Genomic DNA, 25,627 nt, shown 5'->3' with positions numbered 1-25,627 from the left:
GAGTGTTTTGTGTGTGTGTGTGTGTGTGTGGGGGGGGGGGGGGGGGGCATGGTCGATAAGCTATCCTGCAAAGCAGGTTGATGAGGCAGGTCTTTACTAATCCAACACACCACGACTGTCACTCATAAGACAGCACGAATGTCACTCATGGCATCTTCCAATTGCTGGACATTTTCTCCTGGAGTACACAGTGAGTGCATATTTGGTCTGATTTTCTCCTGTGATGGTATTTCCCTAAGGGGAGCCATCAAATGCCCAGCATTGGGACTGACAACCACTAGCAGCCCTTTCTTCCTCCTCTGTGGGTATTCTGACCATCATAGAAGAAAGACCACTACATAAACAGGAGAGACAAAGCTCATTAGCTCTTTCTCATTATCAACAGCAAGCAATGTCTCAAGCCTATTTGCTAGAGACTTCTGGCAATCACCTACATACAGCCTTCCTCATGAAAAGGCTACACACCTGAGAACTTCTTTCCAGCCACCTTCAGTTGACCACACAATGCCAGACTGGGTGTTTCTGCATTGGGAAACTGGACTGCTACTCCATTACTGGTGCAGTAGGCAGTACTATTACGAAGCCAGCTTCTAGCTGTCCATGAACAGTAGTCAACTTCATCATGACCCCATGATGGCCAGAATCCCTAGGCACATGGGGAACTACTAAATGATACTTCTGGTTGCTGTATCAAACAATCGATAACAGTTGTGCTAATAGCTGCACTGAAATACATTGCATGTCTAATATGTGAGATCCCAGAAATATGGTAAATGCAAAAACAAATTTCGAGATTAAAAGCACTACAAACACACAGTTACTATTTGCTGCTTACTTCCAAGCACATAAAAATGTAACCTAATCACAATGCACAAAATTGAGCTGTTACTGCTGTGAGAGCTGGTGTACCTCATGCTGATAGCATGGGATCTGGTGCACTACTTGGAACATATCTTGCAACTGAGTTTTTCACAAAGCAGTCTTTGAATTTTTGATGTTATTTTCTTGAAATGATGGCCATTGAAATCTAAAGGAGGACAGCAGTCAGTCAGAGACATCTGTAATTTATTGTCCTTCTTTACATCTGAATATTCAATTGTCACTGTGCGCTGCCAGTATTCAGTGGATTCCAATTTAGTTCAGAGCCATTCAGTAATGGCTGAATATATATGAGAGAATAGAGACAATTAATTGGATCTTTAATATACACTCCTGGAAATGGAAAAAAGAACACATTGACACCGGTGTGTCAGACCCACCATACTTGCTCCGGACACTGCGAGAGGGCTGTACAAGCAATGATCACACGCACGGCACAGCGGACACACCAGGAACCGCGGTGTTGGCCGTCGAATGGCGCTAGCTGCGCAGCATTTGTGCACCGCCGCCGTCAGTGTCAGCCAGTTTGCCGTGGCATACGGAGCTCCATCGCAGTCTTTAAGACTGGTAGCATGCCGCGACAGCGTGGACGTGAACCGTATGTGCAGTTGACGGACTTTGAGCGAGGGCGTATAGTGGGCATGCGGGAGGCCGGGTGGACGTACCGCCGAATTGCTCAACACGTGGGGCGTGAGGTCTCCACAGTACATCGATGTTGTCGCCAGTGGTCGGCGGAAGGTGCACGTGCCCGTCGACCTGGGACCGGACCGCAGCGATGCACGGATGCACGCCAAGACCGTAGGATCCTACGCAGTGCCGTAGGGGACCGCACCGCCACTTCCCAGCAAATTAGGGACACTGTTGCTCCTGGGGTATCGGCGAGGACCATTCACAACCGTCTCCATGAAGCTGGGCTACGGTCCCGCACACCGTTAGGCCGTCTTCCGCTCACGCCCCAACATCGTGCAGCCCGCCTCCAGTGGTGTCGCGACAGGCGTGAATGGAGGGACGAATGGAGACGTGTCGTCGTCAGCGATGAGAGTCGCTTCTGCCTTGGTGCCAATGATGGTCGAACGCATTGTTCTACCATTCCTAGACCGGCAAGGGAACTTGCTGTTCCAACAGGACAATGCACGTCCGCATGTATCCCGTGCCACCCAATGTGCTCTAGAAGGTGTAAGTCAACTACCCTGGGCAGCAAGATCTCCGGATCTGTCCCCCATTGAGCATGTTTGGGACTGGATGAAGCGTCGTCTCACGCGGTCTGCACGTCCAGCACGAACGCTGGTCCAACTGAATCGCCAGGTGGAAATGGCATGGCAAGCCGTTCCACAGGACTACATCCAGCATCTCTACGATCGTCTCCATGGGAGAATAGCAGCCTGCATTGCTGCGAAAGGTGGATATACACTGTACTAGTGCCGACATTGTGCATGCTCTGTTGCCTGTGTCTATGTGCCTGTGGTTCTGTCAGTGTGATCATGTGATGTATCTGACCCCAGGAACGTGTCAATAAAGTTTCCCCTTCCTGGGACAATGAATTCACGGTGTTCTTATTTCAATTTCCAGGAGTGTAGTTTCATATAATGCAATGGCTATTATAATATAGCACCAGGAGAATAATAATGAAAGTGACATGGCAGTTAAGGAACTGAAATTACACTCAGGAAGAAAAATGCTCAAATCCTATTTAGCCATCCAGATTTGAGGTTTCTCAATTTTCGGTAATTAGTACATCTATACCAAGAGAAACTGCACTTTTGACTTCCTTCCACATTCTTTTCCAATTAAAGCTTGTAATCTGTCTCCAACGACTCAGTCATTAACATTGTATTAAACCCTGATTTTCTGTCTTTTTCCCTTCTTTCATAATTTTGAAAAGTTTAATTTGATCCACCCTTTCACAAAGAAATTTGAAATTTATTTTTCCATTGGTAAGAAGATCAAAGTTTATGAAGATGAGCCCTATGGTGCCAAATTTAACATCATTTATTGGCTGGGAATGAAACTGAAGCAGCAGTTATATCTGGAAGATACTGCCATGCTCATGGCAGTAATGTCTAGTGCTTGTGCTCAGTCTATTTTTGGACATTAGTGTAAGATATACCAGCAAACTATGATATGCCTTTATAGCTTAAGTCAAAGAAAATTTCTGTGATACAATTTAGACTAACCAAGTGGCAAATTATCATAACGGTTTGCTTCAAAAATAAAACTCACTCTTTGTCAAAACTAAATTATTTATACTAACCAAGAGGCAAATTATCATAACTGTTTGCTTTGAAATAAGACTCACTCTTTTTCAGAACTAAATATACATGAACTTCATCTGTTAATGATCCTATTTATCTATTTTTTTAAAAATACAAACAAAGAAAAATCAATGAAATACATTCATAAGAGCTACAGTGAGCAGTGAGAACAATAAGCTATTGTACAGCAGTAATACTGATAATAAAGTAGTGCTGTACTTTTCTTAGTTTCAATCTGATGCATTTCACACATTAGAAGAAAAAGAAATTGTTTAGCAAATACATACTTATGACACAGTGGTCCAATATGCTGCACATCTTGAAAAACTCCGGTTGTACTCTCTGCTTGCACTATGAAAAATATCTGTGGCTTATACTTTTGTAATGCATCTTCAATCTCTTTTAAAGTGAATGTCTTTCCATGAGTTGTTTCTATTGTATGTACATTTGCTCCTGAAAAATATAACCATACAGACTTTTTTTAAATGATGAAACTTAAAATAAGTATAATACTTTTTCAGTTAAAATTGTATTTAAAAACTCTAAACGAAAGTGAAAATTAAAGTCTAGAAACTATGCTGGGAAAGAAGGGATCAACTTCCTCACCAACTGCTGAAGCTATACTCCATTAACTCATTTTTAACTGACTGAATAAGATTGTGACCAACAGAAACAAATAGCAGTCATCCAGTAAAGTGTTTAGTATACTGCATACAAAATAAAACTTGTCAAGCTATGCATTGTGGCTCAATTGAGTGATAAAGCTTCTGCTCAGAATATGGAAGCTAGATTTCAATCTTTAATTAATTTTCATTGCTATATTGACTGCCACAAGGCCATGGCCAGCTACAGCAGAACCTTACACTTGACACCATTTGTCCACTGGCAGCCACAGCAAAGCCTCATACCTGGTGCTGTGGCTGCCTTGACCTGGCAGTGAAACATCCACCACTATGTGTTGACAGTCAATGTGTTAATTCATACACTGTGTTCTGTAAATCCCACCATAAAGGAGAGCCATCAAGAAAGAGGAATGAGTCAAGGTTGTACATTAGCAGTCAGAAGCAGCAGATTACTTCTTTGTGATTTGGGGAACACTTGTAAATTTTGTGCAGCTATGGCTGGAAGGTAGTAGTTAAGGGACTGATTGGCACATCGGGTGGCAGGTGTGGGCAATGTTGATATTTAGGAAACGATTCTGCGAGGCAGGTTTGTGACATTGTCCGCAGGTGGGAAGGCAAGGCCCAGCGGGCACTGCATACAAGTGTGAAGTAATCACGGTAGCACAAGACACTGACACGCTGTGAAGAACCCATACATTGCTGTTACAACAGTGCCTAGCAACCTGTGTGTAGGAGCTGAAGTGGACCGAGGAAAACTGACATTGTAATTATTAAAGAGCACTCCACATTTCTCCTCCATATAGGAAAAAGACATATAAATAACTGAGTGTGGAGGCTCAAAGGAGGCAGTTGTGTCACCATTCTGTCCATGTCTAGAACTGGACAGAATGATGATTGTTGAAGCTGCAGGCCAACCACAATGAACTTTTGATGATGGATATTGTTGACCAACCAGCCCACTGAAAGTACCTCCAACCTCTGCTGCATCACCTTGGAGCCACAGCGGCAAGAGGAGCAAGAGGGCTGCTGGTCTCTACTCTCTGGGTGATGTCGTCCACTGGGCTGCAAGCTACCATTGGCAGGGATTATGCTAGGGAGTGAACTCACAACTTCCTGTATGTCTGTGGTCACTGACTGAGCTGCCCTGGGTAGATGGTTGGTGCTTCTAAGGCTCACTACAATGATGGTGGTCACTTTCTTCCCTTTGGCACTCTACATGGGGTACACAAGTGGCACTTGAGGGAGCAGTCAGCCATGTTATGGCAACGGGCACAGCTTAAGAATGTGATGGCCACTTAGCTGTGGCACGAATAGGAGTGTTACATCTGCAAGGCTGGATGACCGGAAGGCCAATGCTGCAGATTCTGGCACTGGCATTGGCGCTGACCCACTCATGCACACTGTGCGGCACCATCTCTGAGTTCAGTAGGAGACCCGCTGTGTACCTTCAAAGTAATAAAGTCAGTGACACACTTGCTGGTGTTTCTCTGCATGCTTCGGCATGAGTCACACCTCTCTCCCAAACTATACATATTACAACCCCTGAGTTTGGGGGGTTGCAATAATTTGGGATCAGTAAGTGGTTGTTTTGATTTCCAATACAAAATGTTGTGTCAGAAAGTGTCCGTCTATGCCCAACACTAAGTTCTAGTGGGAGAGTTGGTTTTGGTGAGTGGTGAGTGAGGCAGTGGCACTTGACGTAGGTACCAGCTCAGCACAATGTAGTATGGTGAGTCTAAGTTTTATTTATGTTTTTTTGATGTTTGCAGTCATTGTCAGAGTTAGCTGTGTTAACTAGGATTCAAGATGTTTGGAGTTACTTTTGCGAAATCATAGGAATCCGTGGACTTATCTTTCTTTAGAGGTAATGATGGATGTGGTAATTTAGTGCCATTGAGGTATTCATTTTGCAATTTGTCTGGGCACAGATTGCTGTTTACCAGAGCTGTAGCAGATACTTGTTCTGTATGTAGGCATACTGGTAATCTATCTGTTAGTCGTACTGAGTGTAGATGGGTGATGATTCACTAGAGAAATTGATTTGTGATTACGTTTTTTTGTTGGGTTAAATGGGAGTTCGTGTTTTGTCTTTAAAAAATATCAGTTGAATTAAGATGGAAGTAGAGACACAAAATGGTGGAAACATGTGTTACTACCTTAGATACAGTTGCAGCTTTAACTCAGCAAGTGCAAGCATTAACAGAGAAATTTGAGAGCTTGAAAGAGAGATGTGTTGAGCTTAATTGTGAGTTAGAGGCTCTTAAGGAGGGTCATGATCAGTCACAACAGGAAAGTAAGTCTGGACTAAGGGTGCCTTCAGTTTCATATGACCTGGCAGTGGTCACACTGGTCAATCCCTTCTTGGGCAAGGTAATGGAGGATGTGACAACATTCATTAAGTACATGGATGGTAACCCCATATGTTGCTAACCCATATGTTGCTAACATGCATTTGTCAGAGGATGCCAAAGCGTGTGTTGTCTACCATGAGACATTGAGCAAAGAACATGCATTCCAGGAGTCGGCCACTAGATTGTGTCAGAGGTACCACAAGCAGAACAGTGAGCAATTTTTTGGGGAGAAATTAAGTAAGATGTTGATGCAGTGCAATGAGTCTGTGGAAGTGTTCTTGGATAGAATCCATAAACTAAATGCAAAGACATATGTACAGACCCAGAATGTAGGAGCTAATAGGGTGCTGTTACAGGAGGTGGAAAATAGAGCAACGGCCTTTTTACTTGGTATACTTCTTGAAATGTCACAGAAGGTATAGATGGAGAACCCAGAAGAGCCAGTTCTTAGGATCACAACACTTATAAAGGAGGTTGACATGGTCACAAAGCAGAGAGTGGGCCACTGCGTGTTCATTTCTGAAGTCAAATTTTATGAATGTGGTCAGGAGGGGCATGTACAGAAGCACTGTAAGCAACCAGAGTGCTATGCATTTGGCATAGTGGACCACTGGTAATTTGAGTTTAGATGTGGGAAGGGTGGAAAGCACCGACAAGGCAAGCAGCCATTAAATGCAAATGGGACTGCTTCAACCATCAAGAGGCAGTCCCAGTAAACCATAATACAGCATAAGTTAATGCACAGACAGAATGTAGCTTAGAGGGATTAGTAGGTGGCAGGAAACAGAGATTTTTAGTGGACAAAGGTGTGAATGTACCCATTATCAGTCTGGACCTCATGAGAAAATGGAGACCAGAGCCACCAAAGTATATAGGTTACGTGGTGTTGGTGATAAAGGGTGGAATCATTGGGTACAGCAGCACTGGAGTTTTTGATCAGGAAAATTAAGTGCAGTGAATGCATGGAGATGTTGTCATGCTTAGGCAAAGAGTATTCATTGAGTCTTGGGCTAGACTTTCTCAATAAACATCATGCTAAGATTGATCTTATGCAATGCACAGTGGAACTCAGTGGGACTCTGTTTCAATGGAGGGAAACAGTTGCAACTGAGACAATGGCACAAGGTTCACCTTTCATGGGAGCGAGACCAACTAAACTGCATACATTTTCAGTAAAGAACAATCAGCAGGATAAAATACCAACAGGTACAGGAAACATAGTGTGGGTTTCAGTGGAAACCAACTAGCAGAGGGAAACATTATATGTGACTGACCTACTCTTAAACAATGAAGTGTTGGATAGTTCAAATCAAATGGCTCTAAGCACTATGGGACTTAACATGTGAGGCCATCAGTCTCCTAGACCTAAACTACTTAAACCTAACTAACCTAAGGATATCACACACATTGATGCCCGAGGCAGGATTTGAACCTGCGACCATAGCAGCAGCATGGTTCCAGATTGAAGTGCCTAGAACCGCTTGGCCACAGTGGCCAGCTGTTGGATAGTTCACACTTTTTTATCTGCAAGAGTTTAGTGCATGTGAGTGACATTAATGGGGAATAGACGATTCCCATTAGTATGGATAACTTTGGCGGAGGTTGATAAAGGTCAAAGCTTTGACAAAGGCCAAAGCTTTAATTCTGAGAGTCTTTTTGTTGTGCCTATCTGTGACTCAGCATCTCCACTATATGGTAAGCAGCAACTTTCCTTTCATAATATTGTAAGCAGGTACAGTCATTCACTGGCCTCTGTAATTATAATAGATGGTTTGTGAAGGTTTCTTGCTGTAATAGCCATACCCTTCAACAAGCTACTGAAAAATGGGACAAAATTCCATTGGTCACAGGAATGTTGGGAGGCATTTGAAAACACGAAAGAAATTTTAGTTTCAGATCTAGTATTGGTTTTTCCAGATTTTGAGACAGAGTTTATCCTTTCATGTGATGCTTCAAATTAGGCAATTGGTTGTGTTTTGGGACAGATAGTACATGGTTAGGAACATCCGATAGCTTATGCTTCAAGGCAGTTAAACAAAATGGAGTGTAGCTATTCAATAACAGAAAAAGAGATGTTGGTGGTCATATATGGTATTACATATTTTCAGTGTTATCTGTATGGTAGGAAGTTTAAGGTCATGACAGACAATGCTTCATTTAAATCATTGCTCACGTTGAAAGATCCAGTTAGTAGATTAACTTGGCAGGCAGGTAAGCTTAGTGAATTTGAGTATGAGGTGATCCTTAAGCCAGGGAGATCACATGCAAATGCAGATTCATTAAGCTGCGGGTTGGTGATGTTAAGTACACCAAAGAAGAGCACTGAAAAGTAGCAGCAGGCATAGGAAAGGGATAAGTTGTGTCAGGCATTTACGCCACAGCCATATTTCATTATGCATGAGGGTTTATTGTGTAGAAAAGCGATGAATCGACCACATGTGGTTGTTCCAGAGGGTGTTTGGAAGGAATTTTTGCCTCAAGCTCACAACCTTATGTTGTCAGGTCATGGTGGGCAATGTGCAATGGACAGATATGTAACAGAGCAGTTTTGGTGGAGGAATGGAAGGGTGACATGGAGCAGTATGTTAAGGACTGTGTGCCTTGCACATAGAGGGTCGACATTACACATCAGAAAGTGCTGCTGCAAAGGTTACCAGGAGTGTCCAGTTCATTTTCTGTGGTAAGGTTGGATGTCCTTGGCCCATTCAACAAAGCACCTGTAGGAAATAGGTATTTTCTCATGATCATTTATCATTTTTCTTCATTCTTTCCAATGGTACTGATGCTGGACCAGCAGGCTAATACTGTAGAACAAGCTTAGTAAACAACTGGGTATTAAAGTCCAGGTCGCCTGAGACCGTAAGTACAAATTTTGTCTTGGAATTGATGAAACAACTATAACAAGTGTTGTGTGTACAGAAGTTACAGATGAGCCCATTTCATCTGCAGACCAATGAGAGATTGGAACACATGTACAAGACAGCCGCAAAGATGTTGAGCTACTAAGTAGGTTCTAGGCACAATGATTGGGACACTTATTTTACCTTACATACAGTGTGCGTATAATTCAAAAGTTCATATTGCAACAGGCTTGTTGCCATTTGAGTTGGTGTACAGGAGGAAAATGCTATCTCCTTTTGATGTTTTGATTCCTAAATTAGGACAAGATGGTGAGTTGGTGAGGAAGTTTGCCAGGAGAATTAGACAAGTTTGGAGGAATGTACAAAAGACAAACGTGGAGGGTTAGAATGCCATGAACAACTGAACAAACGCATGTGTAAATTGATGTAACATTGTGTTAGGTACTGGTTAATGGTCACTGGTCCCTATAAGTCAAAGGGCAAAATGAAGAAATTTTTAACAAAATACCAGGGACCATACCAGGTTGTGGAAATGGCTTCACTGGTCAAAAGGAATGATAGAGGGGATACCACAGTCATCAGTAGCTGACCAGATGGTGAAATTTACAAAGAGTAAAAAGAAGGAACCCGGAATTGGTGAGCAATGTAAGATGCATGATATGCTGTATGGGTTAAGGTAGCATAAGTAAGTTGTATAATAGTAATTTGTTGGGTTTTATTTGGTTTAGTATATCAGGGAATATGAATTTTTTTTATTGCCATAGGGATATTTGTTGTTTGTGGACTGTGCATTCTCAGAAGGAGGAAGGAGGTGATAGAGCAATTTGTGATGTGTCCAGGTGGCCAAATACAGACTGATATGTGAGGCAAGTTTGTTTCTGTAGGAATCATATGGAATGAGTTGTGGGAAGGAACTTCTGCAAGCATGAACATACTTCCAGAAGATGCATAAATGCTGATTCATGCCGAAAACTGTACGGTTGAAATGCTATGAATGAGGCAGACTGGTGGGCTAAAATAACTTGAGCTCCAGGAAAGCAGAATGATCATTAATAGCACAACTTTTGGGATAGTTGGGATGGATTTTGGTCTTCTGGCTATGCTTACAGGCTCAACTGTTATAACATTGTTGTGGAATATGTTGTATTGGCCAGAAGTATCTCTGATTCAAAATTTGGCATATTTAAATAGCACACTCAATCCAAAGCTTTTGCAGTTGTTGGACATATTAATAATGCCTGAGGTAGAGAGAATTTTGATGGAACAAATGTGACAGCATATCCACCATTTCCTGTAAGAACAGGAGCACAAAGTGTTAGTGGTGAGCATATTGGCCATCAGTTGTCGCATTTTTCTAGCACGCTTTTGCATACTGTATTTCAGGGTAAGACATAAGAGGGCACAGGCTGTGGGCATGCCAACACACCAATTACCAGCAGAATGTTTGACCAGCATTAGTCAGGGCTGCAATTAGTTTTAAGTCCTTGATTAGTGTATAAGGGTATGATACGGGGTACATGGTAGAGGTAAAGTGTGAGTGGAAGTCCTGTATCATGAATTAGGGAGACTGACCTCAATAAGTAAATTATTAGAGTTAAGATGGATAAGTGGAGTACAATGTTAAAGATTCAGGATGAATCTTCTCAGAAGGGAGGAGGTATGCTGTGCCATGAATATCTACAGGCATGGATTTGGAGAATTGTTGTAAATATTGTGCAGCTATGGATGGAAGACAGTAGTTAAGGGACTGATTTGGAAAACCAGATGGCAGGCATGGGCAGTGCTGATATTTAACAAATGATTCTGCGAGACAGGTTTACAACACCACTCGCAGGTGGACAGGCACGACCCAGTGGCAGTATACAAGTGTGAAGTAATCAGGGCAGCACTGGGCACTGACGTGCTGTGAAGAACCCATATGTTGCAGTTGCAACAGTGCATAGAGACTTGTGTGTAAGGGCTAAAGCAGGCTGAGGAGAGCTGACATCTAACTATTAAAGAGCACTCCACTTGCCCCTTCCAGAAGAGATACATCAGAGGTGTAGGGAAAAGACGTATAAATAAATGAGCCCAGAGGCTCAGAGGAGGCAGTTGTGTCATCATTCTGTGTGTGTCTAGAACTGGAGAGAATGATCACTGGTGAAGTTGCAGTCTAACCATGATGACCTTATAGTGCCAACCAGCCCACTGAAACTACCACCAACTTCTGCTGTACAGTTGCATCATAGCTGTGGTGGGGCGCATTACACCTTGCAGCTGCACTGGTTTGATAACAAGAGGACTGATGGCCTCCACTTTCTGGGTGATAATGTCTGACTGCAAACTGCCATCCGCAGGGGCAGAGCTAGGGCATGAACTCGCAGCCTTATAAGTGTAGAGCTTTTCTGTGATCACTAATCGAGCTGCTCTGGGTGGACAGTCAGAGCTGCTAAGGCTCACTAAAATCACAGTGGTCAGTTGCTTCCCTTCAGCACTCTACATGGGATCCATAAGTTGCACTTGAGGAAGCAGTCAGCCATGTTCCAGGCCATCGGTGTGTCTAATGCACACAGTGGTCACTTAGGTGTGGAGTGAGCAGGAGTGCTATGTCTGCATTGCTGGGCACCAGATGCATATGCTGCATATTCTGGCATTGTCACTGGTGCTGACCCATGCATGCATGCTGTGCATCACCAAGTTCAGTGGAAGGCCTGTTGTGTACATTCAATGTAATAAAGTAAATTACACACTTGCCCATGTTTCTCTGCATGCTTTTGCATGAGTCACCCCTCTCTCCCAAACCTTAACTCTCAAGCTTTCTGACATATTACAACCCCTGAGCTTGGGGGTTTTGAATAGAAGTATACTAACAACAGATTATGGTTGGTGCTAAGAAAATTGATAACTGGTTTCAGAAAGTAAGGTACACATGTCATCTCATGCTGAGACCATTGCACAACAAGAGTTATGCATTGAAACAGTGTACGTGTTCTGGGTTTCCTAGAGCCACAGCTATGCTGTGGTATAAATGAAGGTGCATCACATTGTTGGGAGTGAAATGGCATACTAAGTGGAAACATACTCCAGAGCTGAAGGACATGGGGCAGTACAATTCTTGTGGGCAATACTTGTGGAGGACCGGAGTATACCAAATTTCATGCAAATATGGTGTCACATGTTGGGACAAACAGTGCTCACAATAAAAAATCAATGCCAGAAACATCATTGGCACTCTTGATTAATGTATCCTAATAAGCACTGGTGCAGTATCATTAGAGATGCCACTGGAATATGTACCAGGTGCAATCTCATCAACCGAGACTGTCACTATAGCCTCAACAAGGCTTGGGAACCAGCACTGGATCAGATTGAGAAGACACACTGCAAGCACAATGAGCTGGTGGCCATGGTGGAAGGAAATACTTATAAACAGTGATGTAACATGAAATTCTAGTGGTACATGGACAAAATGCATTGTGTTGTCAGGCTGTAGTGAAATAGTGCCAACAATTTGACCAAGGTCACCATACAGTTCAGGTCTTGTAGATTATACTGACTTTTGCATATATAGACTTGTTGACTGTGTTGACAAACAGTGTCATGTATCCACATTGCTGCAATTGGATCACACCACTGTCTCTTGTCAGCCACAGATGCTGACATAATCACCTCTTCGGCGGCCATCAGCTGCATTGGGTGTGGATAGCATATGGAGTGGCTCACAGGGGAAGAGGATATAAGTTGGGTATGTGCCCTCAGGAGGTCAGTTCATCAGCACACCTGATGTCAACACAAGTGACTGCTGAAATATTGTGCTTGTTGGACACTATGAATCGACAGTACACACATGGATTGTTAATTCAATGTGTAATTACTATATATACAATTGTATTGGAAGGAACCAGGTATTTTAAAATAAATCACAGCTTCTCCTGTTTCACTATGCAGGTGCTGTTTTCATCAGTTACTCTGTACTAAGCATTTATGTAATTTATCTGATATCATAGACAAGTATCAGTTATCTATAATCTGGAAAATTTGTAAATTGACTTAATAAACATGAGCATTAGTGTTAAGCAGCATTCACATCCCTGTGTTCAAAAATTTCAATAAACTAGAGGAGAATAGCAGTTCTGATATGCAGTATGAGTGCTTTCACAAGTGGCCCTGACTCTAGTAGGGCAGGATATGCCTGTGATGGGGTTGAATTGGATGAGCTGGATGGGCGCATAGGACATTTCTTGCATTTGAGTCTTCCATAAGACTGTAGCCCACATAGCAAAGGATTTGGAGGTGCTGGGCCATTTTACAAGAGGAAGATCTGTGGACAGAATGTTCATCATTTTCAGATTTTCTGTGATTTTTGCTTAGCTGTTAGTATAGGGATGACTACCAACTAACTACCCACATGAAATACCACTGTCAAACTGTGGCCAAGAAAACAGTTGCACACCCAATGGTGGAACACTCTGCTGAGTGCAAAATGCTAAATTGCAATGCCCGAGAGATGGTGCTTATTGTAAACAACTAGCACCACAACACAACCATGTACGAACCAAGTTTGAAATCCACACATATTACAAAAATGGATGTATGTTTGCGTATGTTCCACATACCCTCCTAATCATTTTCAGATTTTCTGTGATTTTTGCTCAGCCGTTGTATAGGGATGACTACCTACCCACATGAATGACCACTGTCAAACTGTGGCCAAGAACACAATTGCACGCCCAGTGGTAGAACACTCTGCTGAGTGCAAAATGCTAAATTGAAATGCCTGCTTCACAATCGATACCACGATGCCATCTGGATCCTGCCACTCCCCAACACCAATGTCCCTGAATTACTTAGATGGAAATTATCATTGTCACATGTCATTCAATCCTGCAGTCCCCATGATCTCAATTTCCATGGCCCAGTCCTGCATCTACCTCCACTTCTGTCCCTAAGCACCCACTTCATTCATTCTACTCTTACACTCTCATCTCCAATGTAGCTCCCTTCCTCTGTTCTACCTGTTCCTCTCCCCCCCCCCCCCCCCCCCCATCCCACTCCCTCTCATCCCCTCAATCCCAGTGTGTGCTACATGCAACACCCCTAGCCTGCATTGGAGTGAGTTAACCAGTGCCCAACCACTTGCTGCCTCTCCCTCACAACCATCAGCTTCTCTTTGTAAAATACAAAGGGAACAGACAAATAAACTTGAATCATTAAAACTGCTGTTCACAACTGCAGTCATACTATCATGCTATATGGTAGTGCACACACAGTGAAGTACAACTATGAGGTAAAAAGCAGACAGCTTGCCAATTCCTTATGAAACATGCAGGTCCTCATATGCACCTATTCTATAAACATCTAATATATTTGTTTGCCTTCTATGTTTTCCTATACCTTTCATCTGGTTATGAATGGTGAGTTTTTGTGCTCATGCTTGTGCAGGTTTCCTGATGAGTGCAAATGTCTTAACATCAGTGGGAGTGGTGTGAAAAGGGGATGACATAAAAGCTTAACTTACACTCCTGGAAATTGAAATAAGAACACCGTGAATTCATTGTCCCAGGAAGGGGAAACTTTATTGACACATTCCTGGGGTCAGATAGATCACATGATCACACTGACAGAACCACAGGCACATCGACACAGGCAACAGAGCATGCACAATGTCGGCACTAGTACAGTGTACATCCACCTTTCGCAGCAATGCAGGCTGCTATTCTCCCATGGAGACGATCGTAGAGATGCTGGATGTAGTCCTGTGGAACGGCTTGCCATGCCATTTCCACCTGGCGCCTCAGTTGGACCAGCGTTCGTGCTGGACGTGCAGACCGCGTGAGACGACGCTTCATCCAGTCCCAAACATGCTCAATGGGGGACAGATCCGGAGATCTTGCTGGCCAGGGTAGTTGACTTACACCTTCTAGAGCACGTTGGGTGGCACGGGATACATGCAGACGTGCATTGTCCTGTTGGAACAGCAAGTTCCCTTGCCGGTCTAGGAATGGTAGAACGATGGGTTCGATGACGGTTTGGATGTACCGTGCACTATTCAGTGTCCCCTCGACGATCACCAGTGGTGTACGGCCAGTGTAGGAGATCGCTCCCCACACCATGATGCCGGGTGTTGGCCCTGTGTGCCTCGGTCGTATGCAGTCCTGATTGTGGCGCTCACCTGCACGGCGCCAAACACGCATACGACCATCATTGGCACCAAGGCAGAAGCGACTCTCATCGCTGAAGACGACACGTCTCCATTCGTCCCTCCATTCACGCCTGTCGCGACACCACTGGGGGCGGGCTGCACGATGTTGGGGCGTGAGCGGAAGACGGCCTAACGGTGTGCGGGACCGTAGCCCAGCTTCATGGAGACGGTTGCGAATGGTCCTCGCCGATACCCCAGGAGCAACAGTGTCCCTAATTTGCTGGGAAGTGGCGGTGCGGTCCCCTACGGCACTGCGTAGGATCCTACGGTCTTGGCGTGCATCCGTGCGTCGCTGCGGTCCGGTCCCAGGTCGACGGGCACGTGCACCTTCCGCCGACCACTGGCGACAACATCGATGTACTGTGGAGACCTCACGCCCCACGTGTTGAGCAATTCGGCGGTACATCCACCCGGCCTCCCGCATGCCCACTATACGCCCTCGCTCAAAGTCCGTCAACTGCACATACGGTTCACGTCCACGCTGTCGCGGCATGCTACCAGTGTTAAAGACTGCGATGGAGCTCCGTATGCCACGACAAACTGGCTGACACTGACGGCGGCGGTGCACAAATTCTGCGCAGCTAGCGCCATTCGACGGCCAACACCGCGGTTCCTGGTGTGTCCGCTGTGCCGTGCGTGTGATCATTGCTTGTACAGCCCTCTCGCAGTGTCCGGAGCAAGTATGGTGGGTCTGACACACCGGTGTCAATGTGTTCTTTTTTCCATTTCCAGGAGTGTAGTAATGTCTGGAGCAGTTTCAATCAACTTTTGTCTGCAAGGTGAGTAACATCAGACATAACACCTCTTTTGTTATTTGAACAATTCCTGATATCAATATGAGGTTTTCCACAATTGATAGTATATTGAGGACTATGTAATGTTTTGTATGGATGATGCTATGAACTCTGGTATCAACTGAGATATTGAAACAAGTGTGGTTTTTTTAATGGAATCATTTAATTTTCATAACTGCATTCAGTAACTCTGATTAATATTAACATTGAAACCTTTCACAAAAGACTCTAAGATATGTACTAAAATTGGAAAAAATGCAGCCAGAGATGGCTATAGAGGTGTAAAAACTGCCAGGCAGAGCTCTCATGCCAGGCTCTGTTGTTATACGTACCAAGGTAGGCCTGCGCTACTAAGATCAAGCATCATTTCCTGTACAACATACACATCGTGTCCCAATTCCATTAAAATGGTGGCTTTTAAGAACAAAAATCATGGATTATGTTCGCAAATTACACTATTTATTCACAATAGTTGCCTCATGAATCAATACACAACTGAAATCATTTGAAAAGTGTTTTAAAATAGACACTGTAGTCCTTTTTTGGAATTGCATTTAGTGCTGCAGTACAGTTTTCTTGCATCTACAGCTACATTTATACTCTGCAAATCGCCGTGAGGTGCATGGCTCTGGGTATGTCCCATTGTACCAGGTATTAGAGTTTCTTCCTATTCCATTTGCTTATGGACTGCAAGAAGAATGATTGTTTGAATGCCTCTGTGTGTGCAGTAATTATTCTAATCTTATCCTCACCATCCCTCTGTGAGTGATACATATGGGGTTGTAGTTTATCCCTAGAGTAATCATTTAAAGCCAGGTTTTGAAGCTTTGTTACTAGACTTTCTGGGGATAGGTTACATCTGTCTTCAAGAGCCTGACATTTCAGTTCCTTCAGTATCTCTGTGCCAGTCTGCTCTGGATCAAACAAACCTGTGACCATTCATGCTGCTTTTCTCTGTATATGTTCAATAACCCTGTTAGTCCAGATCCACACACTTGAGCAATATTCAAGGATGGGTCACACAAGTGATTTGTAAGCAATCTCCTTAGTAGACTGATTGCCCTTCCCCAGTATTCTACCAGTAAACCAAAATCTACCACATGCTTTATCCATGACTGAATCTATGTGATCATTCCATTTCATATCACTACAAAGTGTTACACCCAGATATTTGTATAAGTTGGCCAATTCCAACAGTGACTCACTGATATTATAGTTATAGGAGACTATGTTTTTTCATTTTATGAAGTGCACAATTTTACATTTCTGGACATTTAGAGCAACTTGCCAATCTCTGCACAATGTTGAAATCTTATCAAGATCTGACTGAATATTTATGCAGCTTATCTCAAATAGCACTTCATTATAGATATTTATATATATTATAGATAACTGCAAAAAGTCTGATTTTGTTATTACTATTGTCTGCAAGGCATTAATATACAACATGAACAGCAAGGCTCCCATCACACTTCCCCGGGGCACACCCGAAGTTACTTCTACATCTGACAATGACTCTCCATCCAAAATTACATGCAGTATCCTCCCTACCACAAAGTCTCAATCCAGTCACAAATTTCACTTGATATGCCATATGACCATACTTTTGACAATAAGTGTAGGTGTGGTACTCAGTCAAATGCTTTTCAGAAATCAAGAAACACTGCATCTATTTGGTTACGTTGATCCAAAGCTTTCAGTATGTCATGTGAGAAAAGTGTGAGTTGGGTTTTAAATGATGCAACCACATTAGTTGGCATTGAGGAGGTCATTCTCTTCAAGAATATGTTATTGAGCTCAGAATATGTTCTAAGATTCCACAACAAATCAACATAAAGGATATTGGACAGTAGTTTTGTGGATCACTTCTACTACCCTTCCTGTAGACTGGTGTGATCTGTGCCTTTTCTCAAGAACTGTGCATGGTTTTTTGTTTGAGGGATCTACAGTAGATTATAGTTAGAAGAGGGGCTAACTCAGCTGCAAATTCGGTATAGAATGTGACAGGGATTCCATTGGGCCATGGAACTTTGTTCAATTTTAATGATTTCAGCTATTTCTCAACACCACCGTCACTAATACTTATTTTATTCATCTTTTCAATGGTGCAAGAATTAAATTGGGACAATTCTCCTAGAGTTTTCTTTGTAAACAAACGTTTGAAAATGAAGTTCAGCTTTTCAGCTTTTGCTTTACTAACTTCAATTTCAGTTCCTATCTCATTCACTAGGGACTGGACACTAACTTTGGTCCCACTAACAGCCCTTACATGCAACCAGAATTTCTTTTGATTCTGTGGAAGATCATTTGACAATATTCTCCTACAGCAGTCATTGAAGGCATCATGCATTGCTCTCTTGATAGCCACATGTGTTTCATTCAGCATCTCTCTATCTATAGCCCTACACTTTGTTTTGCACCTATTATGCAGCAATCTCCATTTCTATAGATGTTACTATGCTAGGAATGTTCCTTCCCATCTTGAACTGTTCAACTGGGTACACATTTTTCTATCCAGTACATGATAACTATTCTTTTAAATTTCACCCAGAGTTCTTCTACACACTCCTGATGTATGCTGAGATATTCAAGTTCCTCACTGAGATAAGACATTATTGATTTTTTATCTAGTTTACTGAACATACACTCCTGGAAATTGAAATAAGAACACTGTGAATTCATTGTCCCAGGAAGGGGAAACTTTATTGACACATTCCTGGGGTCAGATACATCACATGATCACACTGACAGAACCACAGGCACATAGACACAGGCAACAGAGCATGCACAATGTCGGCACTAGTACAGTGTATATCCACCTTTCGCAGCAATGCAGGCTGCTATTCTCCCATGGAGACGATCGTAGAGATGCTGGATGTAGTCCTGTGGAACGGCTTGCCATGCCATTTCCACCTGGCGCCTCAGTTGGACCAGCGTTCGTGCTGGACGTGCAGACCGCGTGAGACGACGCTTCATCCAGTCCCAAACATGCTCAATGGGGGACAGATCCGGAGATCTTGCTGGCCAGGGTAGTTGACTTACACCTTCTAGAGCACGTTGGGTGGCACGGGATACATGCGGACGTGCATTGTCCTGTTGGAACAGCAAGTTCCCTTGCCGGTCTAGGAATGGTAGAACGATGGGTTCGATGACGGTTTGGATGTACCGTGCACTATTCAGTGTCCCCTCGACGATCACCAGTGGTGTACGGCCAGTGTAGGAGATCGCTCCCCACACCATGATGCCGGGTGTTGGCCCTGTGTGCCTCGGTCGTATGCAGTCCTGATTGTGGCGCTCACCTGCACGGCGCCAAACACGCATACGACCATCATTGGCACCAAGGCAGAAGCGACTCTCATCGCTGAAGACGACACGTCTCCATTCGTCCCTCCATTCACGCCTGTCGTGACACCACTGGAGGCGGGCTGCACGATGTTGGGGCGTGAGCGGAAGACAGCCTAACGGTGTGCGGGACTGTAGCCCAGCTTCATGGAGACGGTTGCGAATGGTCCTCGCCGATACCCCAGGAGCAACAGTGTCCCTAATTTGCTGGGAAGTGGCGGTGCGGTCCCCTACGGCACTGCGTAGGATCCTACGGTCTTGGCGTGCATCCGTGCGTCGCTGCGGTCCGGTCCCAGGTCGACGGGCACGTGCACCTTCCGCCGACCACTGGCGACAACATCGATGTACTGTGGAGACCTCACGCCCCACGTGTTGAGCAATTCAGCGGTACGTCCACCTGGCCTCCTGCATGCCCACTATACGCCCTCGCTCAAAGTCCGTCAACTGCACATACGGTTCACGTCCACACTGTCGCGGCATGCTACCAGTGTTAAAGACTGCGATGGAGCTCCATATGCCATGGCAAACTGGCTGACACTGACGGCGGCGGTGCACAAATGCTGCGCAGCTAGCGCCATTCGACGGCCAACACCGCGGTTCCTGGTGTGTCCGCTGTGCCGTGCGTGTGATCATTGCTTGTACAGCCCTCTCGCAGTGTCCAGAGCAAGTATGGTGGGTCTGACACACCGGTGTCAATGTGTTCTTTTTTCCATTTCCAGGAGTGTATATATCTTTCTGCTTGTTTTAGTTGCCCTTTGTACTTTGGTACTCATTGTTGCCACAACTGCGTTGTGGTCACTGATATCAGTTTCCATGTGGACGTTTTCAAAGAGGTCAGGTCTATTTGTTACCATTAGATCCAATATATTTCCATCATGAGTGGGGTTCATAACTATCTGTTTTAGGCAGTTTTCAAAGAAAGCATTTAGTAAAGTTTTACAAGATTTCTTATCATACCCACCACTAACAAAACTGTAATTTTCCCAATTAATTGTTGGATGATTAAAGTCTCCACCGATGATTACGTTATGGGGGAATTATGTACAAGTGAACTTAGGTTTCCTCTGAAGTTTTCAGTTACATCTGGAGAAGATTCTGGTGGGCAATAGAAGGATTCCATTATCATTTTATGCCCGCCCTTGATACTGAGTCTTGCCCAATCAATCTCACATGCAGCTTCAATATTGATTTTGGTGGATTTGTGATTTTGTCTACTGTGACAAATACACCACCTCCATTTCCCATTTGCCTAGCCTTTCAATATACGCTTAAATTTCCCCCCAAAATCTCACCGTTATCAATTTCAGGTTTCAACCAGCTTTCTGTACCTAGTATTATGTGAGCTTCACTTCTTTTCATGAGTGCTTCTAACTCTGGCACTTTGTTACGAATGCTTTGGCAGTTTATGGTTTTAATACTCTCTCCTGGGGGAGGCATTTCTTTTGATCTTTTATTGACAGTTCTCGGTTTCCTACAGTCATCATTATCTGGATTGGATGGAGAGTTGATGAATCTGAAAACCCTTGTGTGCACCTCACACACAGTCAGCTACCTGAGTAGAGCCTCTGATGTGTAGTGCACACCAGACCCATTTAGTGGGACACTGCAGTTCCCAACCCCAGGGTGCAAGTCCAGGAAGTCACATCCTAGGTTGTCACAGAACTTTCAAAATCTCTGGTTCAGTCCTTCCCCTTGACTCAGAACCAAAGGGCCATAATCAGTTCTGGGGAGAATGCTGAAAATTGTGAGCTTGGTTGAAACACTCAAATCTGGTCTTCTCAACTTTCTCTGTCACTCACTGGAATGACCAAGAATGACACTGGAGACCAATGTGTGCCACAATCTGCCGTTGATTGCACCCTTTGGCCTCAGTGGCTGCTGCAATAGCCTCTTCAACATGTTGAATGAGGCCCCCAGATATACACACTGAGAACACCTGGTGTCCTTTCCTGTTCCTTGCTGCCATTTACATAAGGGGTACCATCATTCCCCATATGTTTGAACTGCCAATGATTAATAGACCCCTACCCTTTTGCGTTTGCCTCCACCTGACACCAGACGAAATAGGGTTCCCCAAAACATGTTAAGTGATTCCAACTGTCTCAGTTTCAGTTTCAGTGACACAGCATCTCAAACTCATTGGTTAGGGGGATGGGTACAACACCCTGTGTCCTCCCTGGTCCCGTCCATCCGGTACAGGATGCCTAGATCTACCATTGACATGCCACTTGCAGTCAAGTGGATGGGTAATGACAGATCCTGTACTTTCTGCAGAGGAGACAGGATCCACAGGAGAGGAGAGTACTTGAGGTACCTCTGGTACAGGTATCACAGATACGCAGCTCTCAGGAACTGTTCCCACACACCAATTTGCAGCAGCTGTCAATCGTTTGACTGTAGACAGGGTGATTTACAGCTGCTTATAAATGTCAACCAACTCATCTCATGTTTTAGAACAGCATTCACAGTGGGGCTGCATTTTGGATGGTGCAATGTATTACAAGGCAGTGAACAAAGGACTTTAAATTAAACCGGGTGATTAGCTTTTAATCTATAGAGCTAAAAAGTTCTTAATTCTCTATAGGAATTGAAGCAGATACACAAAACAAGATTTCTATTAAGGCAGCACAAAAACTTGTGGTAGATATTACTAGTGTCCTATAACGTTTTTACGTTAATTATAGGTGTTCGCAAACTCAAAAATTGAGTTAATTTACAATAAATGCAGATGATTTATAGAGATACTCTTCTTTAAGGCAAAACTAGATGTAACATAAAATGTCAGTTAGAAAATCTACTACAATAACTAAATTACAAACCCCAGTTGCTCATAGATTATGCAAAGGACAATGGTAGCTTTCAAAAATTTTCAAAAATGCGTGTTTGTTTGCACTGATACAATGAAATTCAAGCGTAATATATACTTTGGCTGAACTGTGTTCCTCAAATGCTGCTTTGCTATGAATTAAATTATGTATCAAAAAACACTCGTACCATTAACTTACAAAAATATAGTTTTGAAAGTGTCCAAAAATTCTGAAACTAGCTTTTTCTCATGAAATTGGACAACAAAATTACAGAGTGATGCAAACAGTAAAATATGTGAATATAGAACTTCAAATTGATACACGATCTAGTTCATGTTTATTGCATAGGTGAATTGCTGGTGCCAGTTGAATCCAATGTTGACAAATTGAGATAGGTTTCCTATGGCACTGAATATACGGTCATTTTTAAGACTAGTGGGAATCTTAAATACTGTACATTTATACACTCCTGGAAATGGAAAAAAGAACACATTGACACCGGTGTGTCAGACCCACCATACTTGCTCCGGACACTGCGAGAGGGCTGTACAAGCAATGATCACACGCACGGCACAGCGGACACACCAGGAACCGCGGTGTTGGCCGTCGAATGGCGCTAGCTGCGCAGCATTTGTGCACCGCCGCCGTCAGTGTCAGCCAGTTTGCCGTGGCATACGGAGCTCCATCGCAGTCTTTAACACTGGTAGCATGCCGCGACAGCGTGGACGTGAACCGTATGTGCAGTTGACGGACTTTGAGCGAGGGCGTATAGTGGGCATGCGGGAGGCCGGGTGGACGTACCGCTGAATTGCTCAACACGTGGGGCGTGAGGTCTCCACAGTACATCGATGTTGTCGCCAGTGGTTGGCGGAAGGTGCACGTGCCCGTCGACCTGGGACCGGTCCGCAGCGACGCACGGATGCACGCCAAGACCGTAGGATCCTACGCAGTGCCGTAGGGGACCGCACCGCCACTTCCCAGCAAATTAGGGACACTGTTGCTCCTGGGGTATCGGCGAGGACCATTCGCAACCGTCTCCATGAAGCTGGGCTACGGTCCCGCACACCGTTAGGCCGTCTTCCGCTCACGCCCCAACATCGTGCAGCCCGCCTCCAGTGGTGTCGCGACAGGCGTGAATGGAGGGACGAATGGAGACGTGTCGTCTTCAGCAATGAGAGTCGCTTCTGCCTTGGTGCCAATGATGGTCGTATGCGTGTTTGGCGCCGTGCAGGTGAGCGCCACAATCAGGACTGCATACGACCGAGGCACACAGGGCCAACACCCGGCATCATGGTGTGGGGAGCGATCTCCTACACTGGCCGTACACCACTGGTGATCGTCGAGGGGACACTGAATAGTGCACGGTACATCCAAACCATCATCGAACCCATTGTTCTACCATTCCTAGACCGGCAAGGGAACTTGCTGTTCCAACAGGACAATGCACGTCCGCATGTATCCCGTGCCACCCAATGTGCTCTAGAAGGTGTAAGTCAACTACCCTGGCCAGCAAGATCTCCGGATCTGTCCCCCATTGAGCATGTTTGCGACTGGATGAAGCGTCGTCTCACGCGGTCTGCACGTCCAGCACGAACGCTGGTCCAACTGAGGCGCCAGGTGGAAATGGCATGGCAAGCCGTTCCACAGGACTACATCCAGCATCTCTACGATCGTCTCCATGGGAGAATAGCAGCCTGCATTGCTGCGAAAGGTGGATATACACTGTACTAGTGCCGACATTGTGCATGCTCTGTTGCCTGTGTCTATGTGCCTGTGGTTCTGTTAGTGTGATCATGTGATGTATCTGACCCCAGGAATGTGTCAATAAAGTTTCCCCTTCCTGGGACAATGAATTCACGGTGTTCTTATTTCAATTTCCAGGAGTGTATATTAATTTTGAGTATAAGACCACCTGAATTTTGGAGGCAATTTTTTGAAGAGAAAAATTTGTCTTGTAGTCTGTAAAATACTGCATATAAAATCAAACTACTAAGGATTTTTGACCAGATTCGTAGGCTAATTTTTTTCTTTTACATTCATTCAGTTCTTTGTACATGCATTTTGGTTTCAGCCAGTATTTGCTGTCAGTAAGGTCTCCACTTTATTTAAGCATGTGAAGAATCTCCTTTGCTTTGTAATATGGATGTTGAACTGTGGTGCAGCTTCCAATACCTCACAAGGTTGGTGAGCATGGTGCATTCTTGAAACATATGTACTGATACTCCACACCTTTATCTCCTATGTTTACTGCTCAGGTAATTTGAATCCTGTTTCCTATCACATTTGCTAATAAGAAATACTTTTCTGCTTTCCTTAACACCCCATTTATTACTTTTTTATCATTGATGCTATAACGTATTTATGATCACAGATTCCATCTGGGTCTTTCAATCATCAGAAGGTCTAAGACATACCCTCATGAGTTGTTTCCCTGGTATGTGTTTTAATCATATGAGACTTGTGACACAATGTGTCATATCTGAATATCGGTGATCAACTGTGGTCAGACGTGGTGTTTGGTTTGTGTGCGCTGTGGCAGGGGACCAGGTGATTGCACCTATGACAGGTCGCTGATAGGTGTGATGGCACACAGAACACCAAGGTCAGGCTATGTGTTACTGTCATATCTGAATCCCAAGGACTTAGGAGAGTGGCTGTCTTATTCTTTCACATTGTTCAGGGAGTACTGCTACAGGCAAGATATGTGCTAGTCTGAGCAATGATCCAGCTGCATGCTTTTCCATGATAGAAGTTTTCACTTTATTGGCTGTGACACTTTGAAATATTTCATGTCAGTTCAGTGGGGGGATATTCTGCAGTGGTCACTGTATTATTTCCATTAGAAACTCAGAGGAACTTGTACTTTTGTGTAAAGTCAATTTGAACTTTGAATTGTTTGTACTGAGTCTGATTTTTAACCTAGTTTTCCTCTGGGGACTTTTGATTATTTTTGTCACTGTTCAGCATCATGTGTCTCTTACACTACCATTTATTTGTGTTATCATGGCATCTGACTTTGATTAATTTTGAGATGCAAACACTACATCTGCTTTCCAGCTATTTTATTTATATAGTGTGTATGCTAACAACAATACTGGAGACCAGGCTGAATTTCAATTAACTTAATTATGTAGAGGTTATCACCTGCCTGCAAAAATTTTATGCCCTTTTAAGAGTCATAAACTTTACTTGTTAACTTAACCACCTGTAGTTGGGATATAATATTTAGACTTGCTGCACCTATGATCAACCTGAAGGAATTTTAAATGTGATTCATACATCAGAGACCATTTTATTATTTTTATTTAAAGCAACAATAACTACACTCAAATAATCACCCCATTAGATTAGGAATTATCAAGCAATGACCCTTTAAATTGTTGCAGGTTCCAAGTCTACCACAATGTGATCAGAAAAATTCATATATGCATAATACTGAATTCTTGAATACTAAAATTAGTAATGTTAATTACTAACACTAAACCTACAGAAAGTGGTAATTATGGGTATGGTAAATATGACTACCAAGTGTTGAAT

General features: G+C 43.8%; 1 protein-coding gene across 1 annotated transcript in view; it reads right to left on the bottom strand.

Annotated features, from left to right (window-relative positions):
• Positions 1-25,627, bottom strand: part of LOC126252890 (alanine--glyoxylate aminotransferase-like) — a 126,485-nt gene that overhangs the window by 54,025 nt on the left and 46,833 nt on the right. The window contains exon 3 of the mRNA XM_049953860.1: positions 3,419-3,584. Within this exon, the coding sequence (XP_049809817.1) occupies positions 3,419-3,584 (166 nt within the window). The remainder of the gene's footprint in view (positions 1-3,418; positions 3,585-25,627) is intronic.

This window comes from Schistocerca nitens, chromosome 4, assembly GCF_023898315.1.
Source record: "Schistocerca nitens isolate TAMUIC-IGC-003100 chromosome 4, iqSchNite1.1, whole genome shotgun sequence".
Taxonomy (NCBI): Eukaryota; Metazoa; Arthropoda; class Insecta; order Orthoptera; family Acrididae; genus Schistocerca; species Schistocerca nitens.
Note: the sequence above shows the minus strand (reverse complement) of the source record. Positions and strands in the feature narration are given on the sequence as shown.